Here is a 21,069-nt window from a genome sequence, read left to right on the forward strand (position 1 = left end):
CATTCCACTTCTGATGTGTTTTCTCAACAACGTCTTCAAATACCTGCAGTGTAAGATAGGTTCCAAAATGGCGGCACTCAATTAGCTTTAATAGCTTACATCCACATTCATACCACCAAAAAGATCACCTTTGCTTACCACACAAACATAGAAAATATTTGAAAACTGCAGTATCAATTGACAATAAAAAGTTGCTATGATTACCTTGCAGCCTGAACAGCACTTAGTTGAATACCCTGGTGATCACTAGATGCATTCTAAAATAAAAGAAATACCAAAACTTTTAAACATGAACAAAAAAACTAACAAAACAAAAAAAAACCACACATCATTGATACAAACGTTTCTAAAGTTATTACCTGAACAATAGCTTCCAAAGACGTATTTTGCTGAAAAGGGAAAAAAAACAAAAAAAAAAAAAACAGAATGAGCCCGATATGTTTAATATAAATAATTTTACATACTTTACAAAACGCAAATGTTTATGCCAAGGCATAAATATAAAGATAACAAGAGATCAGGTATACACTGAATTTTGCTTGAAAGCAGATATTCTAAACCTTTCACCATTTAAAAAAAAAAAAAAATATTCTGGCATTAAATAAACTAATGTTCTCTTTTAAAAAGGTATGTGAAGTGTTGCGCCTCTAATACAGGAGAAAAATGCCCCAGTCAAGCATTTAGGATTTGTCAATTTTTTCCCCTGAAAATAATGATTAACTTTTATTGTAAACCATACACTGTGAAATAGTTTTTCCCTTATAAGGAACGATCTACTCCATAATTTATATATATTTTTTTAAAAAGGATAGATAATCCATTTATATTTCCCATTCCCAAGTTTTGTATAACCAACACTGTTATATTAATATTCTTTTTACCTCTGATTACCTTGTATCTAAAGCATCTGCAGACTACCCCCTAATTTCAGTCCTTTTGACAGACTTGCATTTTAGCCAGTCAGTGCCCCCTCATAAATAACTCCACGGGCATGAGCACATTATCTATAAGTCACACATGAACCAACACCCTCTAGCTGTGAAAAACAGTAAAATGCATTCAGATAAGAGGTGGCCTTCAAGTGCTTAGAAATTAGCATATTGCTTAACCTAGGTTTATTTTTTTAACAAAGAATACCAAGATAAAGCAAATTTGATAACAAATCAGAAAGTTGTTTTAAAATTGCATGCCCTATCTGAATTATTTAAGTTTATTTTTGACTAGACTGTTCCTTTAAAAGGGATATGAAACCCAAAATGTTTTTCATTATTAAGACAGAGCATGTGATTTTAAACTGTACAGTTTTATCTAATTTACTATCTTGTTGTGGTATACTTTGCTGTTCCTGAGGCTATCTAGGTATGCTTTTAAACTATGCATTACTGGGAGCTAGCTACAACAAAGCATCTTTTAATTGGATCACCAGATGTATTCAGTTAGCTACCAGTAAATCATAGGTGCTGCTTCAACAAATTGATACCAAGAGAATGAAGCAAACTTGATAAAATTAAAACATGCTCTGATAAAATATAATTTTTTGGGGTTTCACGTACCTTTTAAAGGGATAGGAAACCCAATTTTTTCTCTTTCATGATACAGAGAGTATGAAATTTTAGCAACTTTCTATTTTTCATCGTTCTCTTGGTATCTTTATGTGATGAACCAACAAATGGGCTGGCTACTAAGCAAACATGCCTGCTTTTTCAAAGATACAAAGAACAAAGAAATTGATAATCTGAGTAAGTTGCTTAAAATCGCATGCTCTGAATAATGAAAGAACAAAAATTGGGTTTCATATCCCTGTAATGCGTTTCCAATTACTTATACCAGCTGCAGAGTATACAATGTATGAGAAATTACTTATTTGGATTTATCTTTGTATATGAAATAGACTATTTTAGCCTTTGAAAACCACAACCCATTAAAATGTGTTGAGTTTGTAGGGAAATCTGATTTTATCACTTTCTGTACACACATTGTCTGTATAGTAAAGACCAATCCTTAGATAGAGCAATTGATAATTAACATTTTACTTCTTATCTGTCCTAACCCCTAGTGGGGACGCATTTTTTTCTGCTGGCTATATTTACACAATTTTTCTATAACTAATACTTAAAAGGGACAGGTCACTCAAAACATTATTTTCCCTTTACTATGTTCCCAATGTCCACTTTAACTGCTGGAGTGTATTACATTGTTTACAAGTATTTTCTTTACCCTTATATTGGCATTTGAAATTATTTAACCTGTTAGCCCACCTAGTCTGAAAGTTTCTGGCCTTAGGTCCAAGCTATAGATACGCTGTGTAAACACAACCAGCAGAAACAAATTACACTCCCAGAGGGGTATAAAAGAGATAATGTAACAAAATGTAAATTTTCCATTGTTTTCTCCAAGTATTGGTCTTTGGTTTACAGAAAGATAAGATAAAAAAGCATGTAGATGTACACAATGTGATAAAGTAATGAGATCTGATTATACCTACAAGCTCAACCAATGTTATTAGGTTGTGGCTTTAAAACACAAAATCAGTTGTTTCATATGCACAAATAAACCTTAAAAAAAAAAGTAATTCTCGTACATTTTATACTCTGCAGTTGGTTAAAAAAAAAAAGTAGTTGGAAACACATTAAGGGAAAACAATTTACAGTATATACTGTCCCTTTAAGTGTAGAACAATCAGCTATTTTAAAAGCCAAAGTAAAGCAAAAACGAAAAAAAAAAAAAATTAGGATACACTGTCCCTTTAATAAAGCAGGTTTGTTTTTGTACTTGCTAATAGATATCGTTGGCTCATTAGGACTATTGACTCTTTATTGAACTTATGTTATTTAAGCATGCTCTATTTTGTTACTGCACTATTGTCTGCGCATAACTGTTCAACCCCTTCAAAAAGGGCCTTAATACATAGTAAAAGTCTGTGTTCATGTGTGCAGCAGAAGTGCATTGCATTGGAAACAGATTTACAGGCTTACCAGTGCCTTTCCAGGTTATCAAAGCAATGCCACCTTGAAGTTGCTATTCAAATGTGTTTAACTCTAGTCTCGGGGTTAAAAATAAAATGTATTTTTACCTGATAAAATTATTTTCTTTCAAAATGATGGTCCACCATTCTCCTTAATACATGCAATATATTTCCCGCCGAGGTCAAGAACCCATACAAGAGCTTTAAAACAAACCCCACTTCTCTCAGTTTCAAGTATAGCCGAGTAGAGAATAGGAAAAAATAAGGTAGGAAAGGCAAAGCAGGGTCTATAGAGGTGTAATTAGAACTGTCGCACAACATGAAACGGGCAGGGCCCGTGGACCATCATTTCGAAAGAAAATAATCAGGTAAGCATAAATTTTGTTTTCTTTCATAAAATGATGGGTCCACAGTCTTCCATAACATATGGGATTAATATCCAAGCAGATGGTCTATGTTACAGAAAGGGTTGAACATTTTCTGATAGTTCCTATTTAGCCGAAAGCATGGCCTTAAAGATGCTTGAGAAAAAACAAAGACGTCAAAATGATAAAATTTGGAAAAGGTATGCAGAGAAAACTATATGGCAGCTTTAACAAGAGTGGTGGCAACATCGTAGACCTTTAAGAATGATGCATCTTTGGAGCGGATTTGCAGAGTGAGCTGTGATCTGTTTAGGAGGTAGCTTACACCCACCACCAAGTTTAATCCTTGTGAATCACTTGTTTAAGCCAAGAAGCTAATGCTACCTTAGTAGTTTTGTCCTTTCTGAGTCCAAGATTAATTGACTTTAGTAGCTTGGATAAAGAACTACAAAGATCTGACCATATCCATAAATTAAGAAACAATCTTTCCTTAGAGTTATCAGGGTCTGGACACAAAGATAGAACAACAATTTCTTGATTTAGTTTCATAGAAACTTCTTTAGGATAGACTTGTGAAAAATTAAAAAAGGGATAATCACAAGATAATGCCGACAATTCATAAACTCTTCTTGCAGAAAAGATTGCCAAGAAGAAAAGTAATTTCCAAGACAACAGCTTGATGTCAATGGAGTGCATTGGTTTAGTTGAAATGATTTTTATTGAGTGCAAGACATCACAACAAAATAAATATACATGGAACAAATCTAGGCCACCAATGACCCAACCCACATCGGGTTAACAATGTGTGGTAACATAGAAAGATTTGAACAAGAGTAAGAGATCCAGTACGCAGCTGGGTCCTCGGTAGTCCAGTTGCACATTTCTTTTCCTCTTTTTTTTTTGTGAAAAACAATACAAAAATAAGACAATGGAATGTAAAAATAACAAAAATAAAAGCATGTGTAATTTTAACATTAATAACAATAAACCTGTCAGAATGCTATATGTTTAATTTTCGACCTTCTGTTTCTTGTCATCTCAGACGTATCTTTATTTGTGTTATGCTTTATGTCTGTTGCTCCCCCTCAGCCCCACCCTGTTGTATAGATTGGCAGGGATTCCCATCAGCTCCCCCCATTATCCAGTAGAACCAGATTTTTCCAAAAGTGTCCATCTTGTTTTGTAAGTGGGCAGCTGTCTCATGCATAGCGTACACACCAGCCACTTTGTTGGTTACCTCCGACCATGTCGGTACCCCTGTCTTCCAGTGCTTGGCTATTGTGGTCCTAACTGTAGTGAAGATTATTATAAGGAAAGTGTTTATGTGGGAATTGTATCCCTGGGTTCTAGTATTTAATAAAGCTTGGGAGGCACTGATGGTTATTCGGTCTCCAAGAAGGTTAGACAAGAGGTCTGAGGTCTGATCCCATATGTTTTTAACCTTGGGACATTCCCACCACATATGTATGTATGTACCTTTGGTCTTACACCCTCTATAACAGAGATTGGAGTTCCCCTTTACCGAGTATGCTACTCTCTCCGGAGTTAAGTACCACCGAAACACTGATTTCAGGCTATTTTCTCTGAGGTCTGCGCTCAATAAACCCCTACTTGCCTCAAATGTCAGGGTGTACCAATCTTCTGTTAGATCTATGTTCAAGTCTCTCTCCCACCTATTAATGATGGGTGGTCTGTATTTTGTTTTGGCTGATTGTATCGCGTGGTACATATGTGAGATGGCTTGTTTGGGTCTGTAATGTGCGCTACACTGCTTCCCAAGTGTTGTGGAGCGACCTTCCCTCCTATCATAGGTGTAAGAATGGACAGCTGAGGAAATCTGCAAATACACAAACCATTGTAAGGAACTTGGTTCTAATCTTTCCTGCAGTTGTGTGAATGTGATCATAGAGCCTTGTTGTAGGAAATCTGCCACTCTATATAGGCCTTTGTTCTCCCATTTGTCTATATGTATATGGCAGTCTCCTGGGATTATATATTTTAGTGGTTTTTCAAGAGCGTATTGTGATATCAACTTGTGAGAGTGTATTGACTTGTGCCATTGTCGGCAAGAGATCAATAAAGCGCGTGGTTTGAAACCTTTTGTGGTCGTCAGTGACTCTCTCCTCCACAATATGTCTTCTGGCGAGCTGAGTCCCCCCATGGCGGCTTCTAAAGCAGGCCATATAATATCACAGTTCCGTCTCCCTAATGTCGCTGTCTGGGTCAGTCTGGCAGCCTGGTAATAGTCTCTTAAATTAGGGAGGCCCACTCCTCCCAACTGTCTATGTCTCGTGAGTATGATTTCGGGTATTCTGGTATGTTTACCTCCTCTTAAATAAGAGATCAATTTGGATTGGATAGTATCTAAATCTTTGTTGGGGACCTCAATTGGCAATGTTCTAAAGAGGTAGAGGAGTCTGGGTAAGATATTCATTTTGATCGATGATAATCGTCCATACCATGAAAAGCCATGCTGTTGCCATCTCGTGATATCATGTTTTATAGTTTTGTATAAAGGAAGGTAATTAGCTTGGTAAAGTTTATCAAATTCTGGTGTCAGCTTGACCCCCAAATACTTCACATGGTCTTGTACCCAGGAAAAATCAAAATTTATCTCCAGTAGCTTGATAGTGGGCTTAGGGACTGCTATGGGGAGGGCCTCACATTTATCCACATTAATTTTATATCCCGAGATCTTGGAGAATTTATCTAGAATGTCATAGACAATGGGTAGGGAGCTGGTTGGCTTCGTCAGGGTAAGGAGGACGAATAGTGTCAATTTATGGGATTTTCCTCCTATCTCAAGACCCTCGACCCCTGTTTCTCCACGGATGAACTCTGCTAGTGGCTCTATGCATATTGCAAAAAGCAGGGGCGATAGTGGGCATCCTTGTCGGGTGCCATTTAGAATGCTGAAAGTATTAGATTGGTGGCCGATCGCCCTTACATATGCTGTGGGGTTGGAGTATAGTGTGTTTATTGCAGAGATGAAGGATCCCCTGAAGCCCATTTTTTTTTAGTACCGCCCCCATGTATCCCCAATCCACCCTGTCGAATGCCTTCTCTGCATCCAGGGATAGGAGCAGAGAAGGCACTCCATGACTAGTAAGATAGTCCATCACCGACGCCATCCTTCTGATGTTGTCCGGGGCTTCCCTCTCTTTAATGAAGCCAACCTGATCTGGGTGTATTATAGTGGGAAGAATATGTTTTAACCTATTAGCTAAGATTTTTGTGATTATTTTAACATCTTGGTTAATGAGGGATATTGGTCTATAGCTGGCACAGAATTTAGGATCTTTCCCTTGTTTGGGGATGACTACTATTTTAGCCTGTAGTAAGTCTTTAGGTAGCTCCTTGCCCTCCAGCACGTGATTTGCTAATTGTGTAAGGTGTGGGACTAAGAGGCCAGCAAACATCTTATAGTATTCGCTCGGTAAGCCATCGGGCCCCGGAGCTTTGCCTGGTTTAAGTTCTTTAATGACCTGTGCTACTTCTATTGTGGTAATTTTGGAATTGAGGGAGTCTCTATCTGCCTCTGTAATTGTCTTCAGATTTGCTTTGGTGAGAAAATTATTGAGTAAGGTTTCAGTGGACCTACACTGGTCGACTTTTTTGCCATTATATAACTCCTGATAAAATGAGGCAAAGGCATCCACAATCTCCTGGGGATGCCCCGTCTCACTACCCCCTTCCTTACATATGAGGGGTATAGACACCGCCGCATAGTTATCTCTGATCTTTTTGGCTAAGTATTTGTCTGGCTTGTTGGCATAAAGAAAGTATTGTGTCTTCAGTCTATGGGCATATTTTATTGACTGGTTATTGAGGATCTCGTTAAGCTGGTTTCGTTTTTGGTTTAATTGTTTCAGGATGGACCCGGATAGTGTTAATTTGTGTTCCCTCTCTAGGTTCCCAATGTCCTTAGTCAGTTTCTCCATAGCTAGATTTGCTGCCTTTTTAATCTGTGCTTTTTCTTTTATTAACATGCCCCTGATTACAGTTTTATGGGCGGCCCAAACTGATGTTGGATTGTATGTAGAGTTCTGGTTAAGAGTCCAGTACTCTTCCATTGCTCGGGTCAGATTTTCTTTTGTCAGTGGGTTTTGAAGGCATGATGGGTCAAATGTCCAGGTCTGTGTCCTATTGGGATTTTTTATACCTTGGAGTGATATCTGTGTGATTGAATGGTCTGACCAGGTGCACGGGTGGATTTTAGCTGACAAGAGTAATGGGTTTAATATTTGGCTGATCATAATGTAGTCTAGTTTGGAGTAAGTATTGTGTGCTGTCGAGTAGAATGTTGTGTCTGTTGTGACCCCATATAAAGATTTCCAAGAGTCCACTAGGGTGTGTGGGGACAACGAGTTTAAAACTGTGTCGGCTACCTTTCTTAGGTGATTTAATTTTTTAGAAGAGTGTGGGGCCCCAACATATCTGAGCGCCAGAAGGTCAATATTGAAATCCCCCGCTAGGACTATTCTAATTTGTGACCAACCCGTTAGTAGTCTTGTAATTTCCTTGAAAAAAGCATCTTGCTTCTCATTTGGGGCATATATATTGCAAAACAGGACTTCTACTCCCTGAATCTGGCCTCTCACCAACAAATACCTCCCCTCTCTGTCAGTAGTCGAGTCTATGTGTACGAAGTGTAGTGAGGAATGGAGTAGTATCGACACCCCTCTTTTTTTCTCCCCTGCAGTAGAATGATAGTGTTGATGAAAGCCACTAGACCAATATTTGGGAAGTTGTGGTTTAGTGAGATGTGTCTCCTGTAAAAAGATCACATTTGCTCGGAGGCGTTTGTAGTGATTAAATGCGGTGCGTCTTTTAGTGTCTGAGTTTAGTCCTCTCACATTGTGTGAGACTAGATTAATTGTTGGTAGGGCCATTAAAGTTTTCTAGGGTGTGTGTGTGACCTAACACCTGGAGGCCATAGATGGCGTGAGTGTGAAGGGGGCACACATGAGGGCTCTAGGTCTGGGCAGAAAGTGGTCATTATAAGGTTCGCATTAGACAGGCTAGAGATGACTCTTCTATCGCAACTGACAGCTGCATAAAAACAGGTTAGCAGTAGATAAAACAAAAATTTAACTCTAAATTGAATAGAAATAACATTATAAACATTATAGTAACTAAGCATGTGTCTATTAATAACAACGGGTTTTGCAGTAGTTCTAACGGAAACATGTCTAGAGCTTTCATATTATAGATATGGGTAATACAAGCATTTATTAGAACGGTTATCTAGGGTGGGCTCGTAAACCCGCTCCTGGATAAGCAATAGGCAGAGATTGTGACAATATTACCTAGCAGTCCAGTTCATGGTTTCACTTTTTTCTTCTTCGCCACTCTGGACCACCTGGATCTATTTGCCGGGGTCCGTGGCTCTTTACCTGTAGCGTGTAATGATGACACAGGTTCCTCAGGAAGTACTGGAGTCTCTACATTTAAATATTGGCATATTTCTGGAATGTCCTGTGCTGATTTAATGGTGAGCATCTTTTGGTTGTGGGAGATGTGTAGTGCAAAAGGATATCCCCACCTGTATGAAATATTTTGCTTCCGCAACAAAGATGTCAGGGGGCGAAGGGCATATCTTCTTTGTAGGGTGCGGGCACAAAGGTCTTGAAAAAATTGAATAATTTGTCCTTGAAACTTGAAAGGTTGGTGTTTCCTGGCCGCCGACATGATGCTTTCTCTGTCAGGGAACTGCAGCATTCTAACTATGACATCTCTGGGTGGGAGTCCCTCTTTAGGCCTTGGTTTCAGGGCTCTGTGAGCTCTCTCCATCACAAAGTTTGTTTCACCTTCTCCGCCTGTGACAGCTTTGAAAAGGCGTAGTAGGTATGAGGGTAGATCTGTGGCTTCTACTGTCTCTGGGATCCCTTTTAGCCTGATGTTGTTCCTTCTGTTTCTATTTTCTAGATCCTCCATTTTGTCTTGGAGGTCTAGAAGCTGTTGTTGGTGGGATGTAATAGATTCAGAGTTGGATGTTATATTTTCAGTCAGAGATTCATATTCAGTCTCTACCGCCTCCACTCTATCTCCCAGCTCAGATAAATCTTGCTTTATCTCTGCTAAGCTGTTCGTGACTGAGGAGTGCAAACTATCAATTTTGTTCATCAGTTTCTCCAGACCCACAGCCATGTCTTCTTTGGAGACCAGGGTGTGGAGATCAGCTTTTGTCATGCTCCCACCTTCCCTTGGAGGTTCCATTATGTTTAATGTGTGTGTCTGGTGTCCCTCTTCTGTTTCATCATCAATCTCCCCTGCAACCAGATTTTTAGTAGATCTTAGATAATTGTCCAGTGCAGTGGATTTTAGGTTTTTATCAGATTTGTTAAGCTTTTTAGCTGTCATAGTGGCACAGTTCTGGTTGGCGATATGAGGCCTTTGTTGACACACTAGCAGCCTGGGTTGTTATGTAGGAAGCTCTCGCAAACCCCAGTAAAGGTGGCAGGCTTATTTTCAATTCAAAGGCCCCCCTGTTCACTTGGCAATAAGGATTATAACAGCCTGAGATCAAGCCTGTGGCGGTATTAATGTGGGGCCTTTTTGATTCTTTAAAGTCATGTGCACTGTTTTCTCGGGCGTTATGTGCGGCCTGGAAGTTAATGCCTAGTATTTACATACCCCTTCTATCAGGCGTTGCGGTTACTGTTGCCGATGGAGCTGCAGGGGAGGCAGTGGCCTCCTAGTCGCTTCCACTTTCACCCACCGATCAACTGGAGCTTAATGGCGGCTGTGAGCGCGGCCGGAATATGGCCGTTTGCCAGGCCTTGCTGTGTGCTGCTTTATTCTCTGCTTTCCGGTCTCCTCTGAGTATCGTGGCGGGAGGTCTCGGCTACCGCTCACCAGTTGGTCCACATAGAGCAGGTAATGGGTTCTGGTCTGGGTCACAGGCAGTTTCCCCGCTCCCTTGTTTCGTGATGGCGTGTGTGCTGTGGCGTGGTAATGGGAGATCGTGTGCCGCGGTTCTCAGTCTGGATTGCTGTCTTTCCTGCCAGTATTTTTGACGGCACTCTGCCAGAAGTATCCGCTTGCTTTAGTAATCACCCATGGGTACTTTTAGACTTTGTTTGAAGTCTCCAGACATGCTTTTCTTCCTCATAGCTTTTATTACTGCAGGGAGCTGCCAAGTTATGCTGCCATCTTAGAGCTTGGCTAAACTCCGCCCCGAGTGCATTGGTTTAAAGGGAGGATCTTGTAATACTGAAATAAACTAGGTTCAAATTCCATGGTGGAAAATAGGTCTTACAACTGGCCTAATTCTAACGCCTGGACAAGAGTTTGAACATCAGGAAGCTTAGCCAACTTCCTATGAAAAAGAAAGGTCAAATTTCTGCTTTATCTGTTCAGGGAAACAGCTGACAAACACATGTCAAGGCCACCCTGTAAGAACTGAAGAATTCTAGGGATCTGAAAGAAACACAAAGAAAACCCTTGGAAAGAGCAACACAAAATATTGTTTCCAAATTTGTGGTAGATCTTTTGAGTTACAGGGTTTCTAGCCTGTATCAGAGTTTATATAACCTATTCTGAGAATCATCTGTCTCAAAATGAGGCATTCAACCACCATGCCATTAAATAGACAATCTACACCAACATTTTTATTGATTTAAAAGATAGATAATCCCTTTATTACCATTCCCCAGTTTTGCATAACCAACCGTTATATTAATATACTGTTTACCTCTGATTACCTTGTATCTAAGCATCTTCTGACAGTCCCTTGATCACATGACTTAATTATCTATTGACTTGCATTTTAGCAAATTTGTGGTGTTGTGCTGACTCTTAAATAACTTCCCGGGCGTGAGCACAATGTTATCTATATGACCCTTATGAACTAGCAGTCTCCTGTTAAAAGCAAAAAAAAAAAAAAAAGTAGCTTAGAATAGAGTAGCTTAGAAACAGACAGAAATTTAGAGGTTTAAATGTTATAAAGTATATACATATAACAATGTTGGTTGTGCATAGCTGGGGAATGAGTAGTAAAGGCATTATCTATCTTATTAAACAATTTTTGTGTACTGTCCCTTTAAATTTAGAGATTTGAATCCGGATGGAAAAAGGAAGACCTTGTGATAACAGGTCTTGTCTCAGTAAGAAGCCATGGAGATGGACATCTGAAGGAAATCCTCATACCACGGGATCCATTTATCAAGCTACCGCAGACATGGGCATACATGCTTCATAAATACGGACTGCAGGTTCCCTTGTGAGAAGCTGCAGACGTAGGGGGACGAAGGCTGGCGAAGCTTTTGATAAATTGACCCCTATGTCATGCTGGGCCAGGCAGTAGTAATTAATATTGCTGATGCTTACTCTGCTTGATCCGAGCAATGACTCTCGGAAGAACAAATGGAGGAACAATACCTTGTAAGTTTGTGATTTAAGTGAAAAGCCATCAGATCTGTTGGGTAGGCCCCATTTGATCACTAACTGATTGAATATGTCCTGATGAAGAGACCATTTTCCTAGATGTACCGATTGACTGTTGAGGTAATCCGCCTCCCAATTGTTCACACATGTTAAGTAAATCGCTGAAGGGAGCAGACTCCTCTCTGTCAAGGACAGAAACTGAGACACTTCTTGCATGGCCAGTGGAATGTGGGTACCTCCTTCATTTCTGTACGCCACCACCATGAGGTTGTCTGACTGTAAGCGGATAAACTTTTCCACCTTCAAGAGGAGCCAAGACTGAAAAGTCTGAAGAATTGCTTGAAGTTCCAAAATGTTTTGGTGGAGTTTTGAAATCAATGTTTAACAGGCTTTTCATCAGAAATTTCTTAAGTTTTAAATACCTCATGCAATAAGCAACGGATATGCTCCACTTAAAATCTAAAAAGGTATAGTTATATTCAGGATAAGGTTCCTGTTCATCTGAGCTAGAAAAGTATGCATCCTCAGAGTCAGAGCTCTGTAAGAGAGCAGGAATTTGGGATTGAGGGTAAAGATTTTGCACATTAACCCCACGAGACAGGTAGATCACGCTTACTTGGTTTGGGGATCGCCGCCAAGAAAAAGAGAATTTTTGCTTCCCTGATAAATTTGTTTCTTTTTAGACACGATGAGTCCACGGATTTCATCCTTACTTGTAGGATTACGCCTCCTGGTCAGCAGGTGGCGGCAAAGAGCACCACAGCAGAGCTGCTATATATAGCTCCTCCCCTCCCTCCCACTCCAGTCATTCGACCGAAGTTAGGAAGAGAAAGGAAAAGCCAAGGTGCAGCGGTGTCTGAGGTTTACAAAATGAATAACCTGTCTCAGAGAACAGGGTGGGTGGGCCATGGACTCGTGTCTAAAAAGAAACAAATTTATCAGGTAAGCATAAATTTTCTTTTTAAAAGACACGATGAGCCCACGGATTTCATCCTTACTTGTGGGATACAATACCAAAGCTAGAGTACACGGATGATAAGGGAGGGACAAGACAGGGAACCTAAACGAAAGGCACCACTGCTTGAAGAATCTTTCTCCCAAAAAGAGCCTCAGCCGAGGCAAAAGTATCGAATTCGTAAAATTTAGAAAAAGTGTGAAGAGAGGACCAAGTTGAAGCCTTGTAAATCTGTTCTACAGAAGCTTCATTTTTGAATGCCCATGAGGAAGCAACAGCCCTAGTGGAATGAGCTGTAACTCTTTCAGGAGGCTGCTGTCCAGCAGGCTCATATGCAAAACGGATGATACTCATCAGCCAAAAAGAAAAAGATAGCCGCAGCTTTCTGGCCCTTATGTCTTCCAGAGAAAATGACAAACAAAGAAGACAACTGACGAAAGTCCTTAGTCGCTTGTAAATAAAATTTCAGAGCATGTACCACGTCCAAATTGTGCAAGAGACGTTCCTTTTGAGAAGGATTAGGACACAAGGAAGAAACAACAATCTCCTGATTAATGTTCCTGTTTGAAACAACCTTAGGAAGGAACCCTAGTTTAGTACGTAAAACTACCTTATCCGAATGAAAAATAAGGTAAGGTGAATTGTATTGCAATGCCGAAAACTCAGACACTCTTCGAGCTGAAGAAATGGCAACAAGAAACAAAACTTTCCAAGATAACTTAATATCTAAGGAAGGCATAGGCTCGAACAAATCCCCTTGAAGAACTTTAAGAACTAAATTCAGACTCCATGGAGGAGCAATTGGTTTAAACACAGGCCTGATCCTAACCAAAGGTTGACAAAAGGATTGAACATCCAGGATATCCGCCAGACATTTGTGTAACAAAATAGATAAGGCAGAGATCTGACCCTTTAGGGAACCTGCTGATAAACCCTTCTCCAATCCGTCTTGAAGAAAAGACAACATTTTGGGAATCCTAACTCTACTCCATGAGTAGCCCTTGGATTCACACCATTAAAGATATTTACGCCATATCTTATGGTAAAGCTTTCTAGACACAGGATTATGAGCCTGGATCATGGCCTCTATGACCGAATCAGAAAACCCCTGCTTGGATAGGATTAAGCGTTCAATCTCCAAGCAGTCAGCTTCAGAGAAATTAGATGTGGGTGAAGGAAGGGAACTTGAATTAGAAGGGCCTTCTGCAACTGAAGTCTCCAAGATGGCAGCGATGACATGTCCACCAGATTCGCATACCGAATCTTGCGAGGCCAGGCCGGTGCAATAAGGATCACAGATGCCCTCTCCTGCTTGAACCGAGGAAGAATAGCAAACAGAGGAAATAGGTATGCTAGACCGAAGGTCCAAGGAACAGCCAGAGCATCAGCTCCGCCTGGGGGTCCCTGTACCTCGACCCGTATCTCGGGAGTTTGGCATTCTGTCGATTTGCCATGAGATCTAATTCTGACTGACCCCACCTGAAAATCAAGCTGGAAAACACTTCCAGATGGAATTCCCACTTCCCCGGATGAAAGGTCTGCCTGCTCAGAAAGTCCGCCACCCAGTTATCCACCCCTGGGATGTGGATCGCCACCCAGTTATCCACCCCTGGGATGTGGATTTGCGGCAGTAGGGGGGATTTTAAAAATAAAATGAGTAGCCCCAACTCTGCTCTCTCCCATCACCGCCCGGGGAGCAGGTGCATCATGGTACAAAATCCCAGTAATAATCTGGAGCTGAAACTGTAAAAACATAATTTATGTAAGAACTTACCTGATAAATTCATTTTTCATATTAGCAAGAGTCCATGAGCTAGTGACGTATGGGATATACATTCCTACCAGGAGGGGCAAAGTTTCCCAAACCTCAAAATGCCTATAAATACACCCCTCACCACACCCACAATTCAGTTTAACGAATAGCCAAGAAGTGGGGTGATAAAAAAGTGCGAAAGCATATAAAATAAGGAATTGGAATAATTGTGCTTTATACAAAAATCATAACCACCACAAAAAAAGGGCGGGCCTCATGGACTCTTGCTAATATGAAAGAAATGAATTTATCAGGTAAGTTCTTACATAAATTATGTTTTCTTTCATGTAATTAGCAAGAGTCCATGAGCTAGTGACGTATGGGATAATGATTACCCAAGATGTGGATCTTTCCACACAAGAGTCACTAGAGTGGGAGGGATAAAATAAAGACAGCCAATTCCTGCTGAAAATAATCCACACCCAAAATAAAGTTTAATGAAAAACATAAGCAGAAGATTCAGACTGAAACCGCTGCCTGAAGTACTTTTCTACCAAAAACTGCTTCAGAAGAAGAAAATACATCAAAATGGTAGAATTTAGTAAAAGTATGCAAAGAGGACCAAGTTGCTGCTTTGCAAATCTGATCAACCGAAGCTTCATTCCTAAACGCCCAGGAAGTAGAAACTGACCTGGTAGAATGAGCTGTAATCCTCTGAGGCGGAGTTTTACCCGACTCAACATAGGCAAGATGAATTAAAGATTTCAACCAAGATGCCAAAGAAATGGCAGAAGCTTTCTGGCCTTTTCTAGAACCGGAAAAGATAACAAATAGACTAGAAGTCTTTCGGAAAGACTTAGCAGCTTCAACATAATATTTCAAAGCTCTAACAACATCCAAAGAATGCAATGATTTCTCCTTAGAATTCTTAGGATTAGGACATAATGAAGGAACCACAATTTCTCTACTAATGTTGTTGGAATTCACAACTTTAGGTAAAAATTCAAAAGAAGTTCGCAACACCGCCTTATCCTGATGAAAAATCAGAAAAGGAGACTCACAAGAAAGAGCAGATAATTCAGAAACTCTTCTGGCAGAAGAGATGGCCAAAAGGAACAAAACTTTCAAAGAAAGTAATTTAATGTCCAATGTATGCATAGGTTCAAAGGGAGGAGCTTGAAGAGCTCCCAGAACCAAATTCAAACTCCAAGGAGGAGAAATTGACTTAATGACAGGTTTTATACGAACCAAAGCTTGTACAAAACAATGAATATCAGGAAGAATAGCAATCTTTCTGTGAAAAAGAACAGAAAGAGCAGAGATTTGTCCCTTCAAGGAACTTGCAGACAAACCCTTATCTAAACCATCCTGAAGAAACTGTAAAATTCTCGGTATTCTAAAAGAATGCCAAGAAAAATGATGAGAAAGACACCAAGAAATATAAGTCTTCCAGACTCTATAATATATCTCTCTAGATACAGATTTACGAGCCTGTAACATAGTATTAATCACAGAGTCAGAGAAACCTCTTTGACCAAGAATCAAGCGTTCAATCTCCATACCTTTAAATTTAAGGATTTCAGATCCTGATGGAAAAAAGGACCTTGTGACAGAAGGTCTGGTCTTAACGGAAGAGTCCACGGTTGGCAAGAGGCCATCCGGACAAGATCCGCATACCAAAACCTGTGAGGCCATGCCGGAGCTACCAGCAGAATAAACGAGCATTCCCTCAGAATCTTGGAGATTACTCTTGGAAGAAGAACTAGAGGCGGAAAGATATAGGCAGGATGATACTTCCAAGGAAGTGATAATGCATCCACTGCCTCCGCCTGAGGATCCCGGGATCTGGACAGATATCTGGGAAGTTTCTTGTTTAGATGAGACGCCATCAGATCTATTTCTTGAAGTTCCCACATTTGAACAATCAGAAGAAATACCTCTGGGTGAAGAGACCATTCGCCCGGATGCAACGTTTGGCGACTGAGATAATCCGCTTCCCAATTGTCTACACCTGGGATATGGACCGCAGAATTAGACAGGAGCTGGATTCCGCCCAAACCAAAATTCGAGATACTTCTTTCATAGCCAGAGGACTGTGAGTCCCTCCTTGATGATTGATGTATGCCACAGTTGTGACATTGTCTGTCTGAAAACAAATGAACGATTCTTTCTTCAGAAGAGGCCAAAACTGAAGAGCTCTGAAAATTGCACGGAGTTCCAAAATATTGATCAGTAATCTCACCTCCTGAGATTCCCAAACTCCTTGTGCCGTCAGAGATCCCCACACAGCTCCCCAACCTGTGAGACTTGCATCTGTTGAAATTACAGTCCAGGTCGGAAGGACAAAAGAAGCCCCCTGAATTAAACGATGGTGATCTGTCCACCACGTTAGAGAGTGTCGAATAATCGGTTTTAAAGATATTAATTGAGATATCTTTGTGTAATCCTTGCACCATTGATTCAGCATACAGAGCTGAAGAGGTCGCATGTGAAAACGAGCAAAGGGGATCGCGTCCGATGCAGCAGTCATAAGACCTAGAATTTCCATGCATAAGGCTACCGAAGGGAATGATTGTGACTGAAGGTTTCGACAAGCTGAAATCAATTTTAGACGTCTCTTGTCTGTTAAAGACAGAGTCATGGACACTGAATCTATCTGGAAACCCAGAAAGGTTACCCTTGTCTGAGGAATCAATGAACTTTTTGGTAAATTGATCCTCCAACCATGATCTTGAAGAAACAACACAAGTCGATTCGTATGAGATTCTGCTAAATGTAAAGACTGAGCAAGTACCAAGATATCGTCCAAATAAGGAAATACCACAATACCCTGTTCTCTGATTACAGACAGAAGGGCACCGAGAACCTTTGTAAAAATTCTTGGAGCTGTAGCTAGGCCAAACGGCAGAGCCACAAACTGGTAATGCTTGTCCAGAAAAGAGAATCTCAGGAACTGATAATGATCTGGATGAATCGGAATATGCAGATATCCATCCTGTAAATCTATTGTGGACATATAATGCCCTTGCTGAACAAAAGGCAAGATAGTCCTTACAGTTACCATCTTGAACGTTGGTATCCTTACATAACGATTCAATATTTTTAGATCCAGAACTGGTCTGAAGGAATTCTCCTTCTTTGGTACAATGAAGAGATTTGAATAAAACCCCATCCCCTGTTCCGGAACTGGAACTGGCATAATTACTCCAGCCAACTCTAGATCTGAAACACAATTCAGAAATGCTTGAGCTTTCACTGGATTTACTGGGACACGGGAAAGAAAAAATCTCTTTGCAGGAGGTCTCATCTTGAAACCAATTCTGTACCCTTCTGAAACAATGTTCTGAATCCAAAGATTGTGAACAGAATTGATCCAAATTTCTTTGAAAAAACGTAACCTGCCCCCTACCAGCTGAGCTGGAATGAGGGCCGCACCTTCATGAGGACTTAGAAGCAGGCTTTGCCTTTCTAGCAGGCTTGGATTTATTCCAGACTGGAGATGGTTTCCAAACTGAAACTGCTCCTAAGGATGAAGGATTAGGCTTTTGTTCTTTGTTGAAACGAAAGGAACGAAAACGATTATTAGCCCTGTTTTTACCTTTAGATTTTTTATCCTGTGGTAAAAAAGTTCCTTTCCCACCAGTAACAGTTGAGATAATAGAATCCAACTGAGAACCAAATAATTTGTTACCCTGGAAAGAAATGGAAAGTAGAGTTGATTTAGAAGCCATATCAGCATTCCAAGTCTTAAGCCATAAAGCTCTTCTAGCTAAAATAGCTAGAGACATAAACCTGACATCAACCCTGATAATAACAAAAATGGCATCACAGATAAAATTATTAGCATGCTGAAGAAGAATAATAATATCATGAGAATCATGATCTGTTACTTGTTGCACTAAAGTTTCCAACCAAAAAGTTGAAGCTGCAGCAACATCAGCCAAAGATATAGCAGGTCTAAGAAGATTACCTGAACACAGATAAGCTTTTCTTAGAAAGGATTCAATTTTCCTATCTAAAGGATCCTTAAACGAAGTATCATCTGACGTAGGAATAGTAGTACGTTTAGCAAGGGTAGAAATAGCCCCATCAACTTTAGGGATTTTGTCCCAAAATTCTAATCTGTCAGACGGCACAGGATATAATTGCTTAAAACGTTTAGAAGGAGTAAATGAATTACCCAATTTATCCCATTCTTTGGAAATTACTGCAGAAATAGCATTAGGAACAGGAAAAACTTCTGGAATAATCACAGGAGATTTAAATACCTTATCCAAACGTTTAGAATTAGTATCAAGAGGACCAGAATCCTCTATTTCTAAAGCAATTAGTACTTCTTTAAGTAAAGAACGAATAAATTCCATTTTAAATAAATATGAAGATTTATCAGCATCAATCTCTGAGACAGAATCCTCTGAACCAGAAGAGTCATCAGAATGATGATGTTCATTTAAAAATTCATCTGTAGGGAGAGAAGTTTTAAAAGATTTTTTACGTTTACTAGAAGGAGAAATAACAGACATAGCCTTCTTTATGGATTCAGAAACAAAATCTCTTATGTTATCAGGAACATTCTGCACCTTAGATGTTGAAGGAACTGCAACAGACAATGGTACTTTACTAAAGGAAATATTATCTGCATTAACAAGTTTGTCATGACAATTAATACAAACAACAGCTGGAGGAATAGCTACCAAAAGTTTACAGCAGATACACTTAGCTTTGGTAGATCCAGCACTAGACAGCAATTTTCCTGTACTAACTTCTGACTCAGATGCAACGTGAGACATCTTGCAATATGTAAGAGAAAAAACAACAACATATAAAGCAAAAATGATCAAATTCCTTAAATGACAGTTTCAGGAATGGGAAAAAATGCCAAAGAACCAGCTTCTAGCAACCAGAAACAATGAAAAATGAGACTTAAATAATGTGGAGACAAAAGCGACGCCCATATTTTTTAGCGCCAAATAAGACGCCCACATTATTTGGCGCCTAAATTCTTTTGGCGCCAAAAATGACGCCACATCCGGAACGCCGACACTTTTGGCGCAAAATAACGTCAAAAAATGACGCAACTTCCGGCGACACGTATGACGCCGGAAACGGAAAAGATTTTTTGCGCCAAAAAAGTCAGCGCCAAGAATGACGCAATAAAATGAAGCATTTTCAGCCCCCGCGAGCCTAACAGCCCACAGGGAAAAAAAGTCAAATTTTTAAGGTAAGAAAAAATGATTATTCAAATGCATTATCCCAAATATGAAACTGACTGTCTGAAAAAATAAGGAATGTTGAACATTCGGAGTCAAGGCAAATAAATGTTTGAATACATATATTTAGAACTTTATAAACAAAGTGCCCAACCATAGCTTAGAGTGTCACAGAAAATAAGATTTACTTACCTTAGGACACTCATCTACATGTTTGTAGAAAGCCAAACCAGTACTGAAACGAGAATCAGCAGAGGTAATGGTATATATAAGAGTATATCGTCGATCTGAAAAGGGAGGTAAGAGATAAATCTCTACGACCGATAACAGAGAACCTATGAAATAGACCCCGAAGAAGGAGATCACTGCATTCAAATAGGCAATACTCTCCTCACATCCCTCTGACATTCACTGCACGCTGAGAGGAAAACCGGGCTCCAACTTGCTGCGGAGCGCATATCAACGTAGAATCTAGCACAAACTTACTTCACCACCTCCATCGGAGGCAAAGTTTGTAAAACTGAATTGTGGGTGTGGTGAGGGGTGTATTTATAGGCATTTTGAGGTTTGGGAAACTTTGCCCCTCCTGGTAGGAATGTATATCCCATACGTCACTAGCTCATGGACTCTTGCTAATTACATGAAAGAAATGGGCCTCTGCCCACTGAATTATCTTGGTTACCTCTCATCGATAAGGAACTCCTCGTTCCTCCCTGATGATTGATGTAAGTTCACTGAAGTTATGTTGTCCGACTGCAACCTTAAACTGGACCGAAGCTAACTGAGGCCAGGCCAGAAGAGCATTTAAGATCGGTCTCAGCTCCAGGAAGTTTATAGAAAAAACAGACTCCGACTGAGTCCACACTCCCTGGGACATTAGTGAACCCAAGACTGCTCCCCCTCCTAGAAGGCTGGCATCTGTTGACACAATTACCCAATAATTTCCCAGGGAAAGATAATCCAGAGACAACCATCATTGAAGAAAATCCCTTGTCTCCTGCTTATCTGAGATGGAACCAAGCAAACGGGATGATGTCCACTGCCGCTACCATCAGCCCAAATTATTCCATGCACAGAGCCACTGATGGCCACGGAGTGGACTGAAGGGTAAACAACAACCGAAAACCTTTGATTTCCTAACTTCTGTCAGAAAACATCTTCATTGATAGGGAATCTATTACGTTTCCCAAGAAGTAACCCTTGTCTTTGGGACTAAGAAAATCTCACCCAAATTTACCTTCCACTCGTGAAACCACAGGAAGAACACAGAGTCCGTGTGGGATCTTGCTTGTTGTAAGGATGGCGCCTGGACTAGGATGTCGTCCAGATAGGGCGCCAGTGCAATGCCCCTTAACCAAAGCACCGTCAACAGTGATCCCAGAACCCTGAAAAAATTCTGGGGGCTGTGGCAAGACCGAAAGGAATAGCCACAA

The 21,069-nt window shown here is 40.2% G+C and overlaps 1 protein-coding gene across 1 annotated transcript in view; it reads right to left on the reverse strand.

Moving 5' to 3' along the window:
* The window catches only part of KPNA4 (karyopherin subunit alpha 4), a 182,840-nt gene that overhangs the window by 109,911 nt on the left and 51,860 nt on the right, over positions 1-21,069 (reverse strand). Inside the window, exons 4-5 of the mRNA XM_053711802.1 lie at positions 360-389; positions 205-257 (exon numbers count right to left, since the gene is read on the reverse strand). Coding sequence (XP_053567777.1) covers positions 205-257; positions 360-389 — 83 coding nt within the window. The remainder of the gene's footprint in view (positions 1-204; positions 258-359; positions 390-21,069) is intronic.

This window comes from Bombina bombina, chromosome 4, assembly GCF_027579735.1.
Source record: "Bombina bombina isolate aBomBom1 chromosome 4, aBomBom1.pri, whole genome shotgun sequence".
NCBI lineage: Eukaryota > Metazoa > Chordata > Amphibia > Anura > Bombinatoridae > Bombina > Bombina bombina.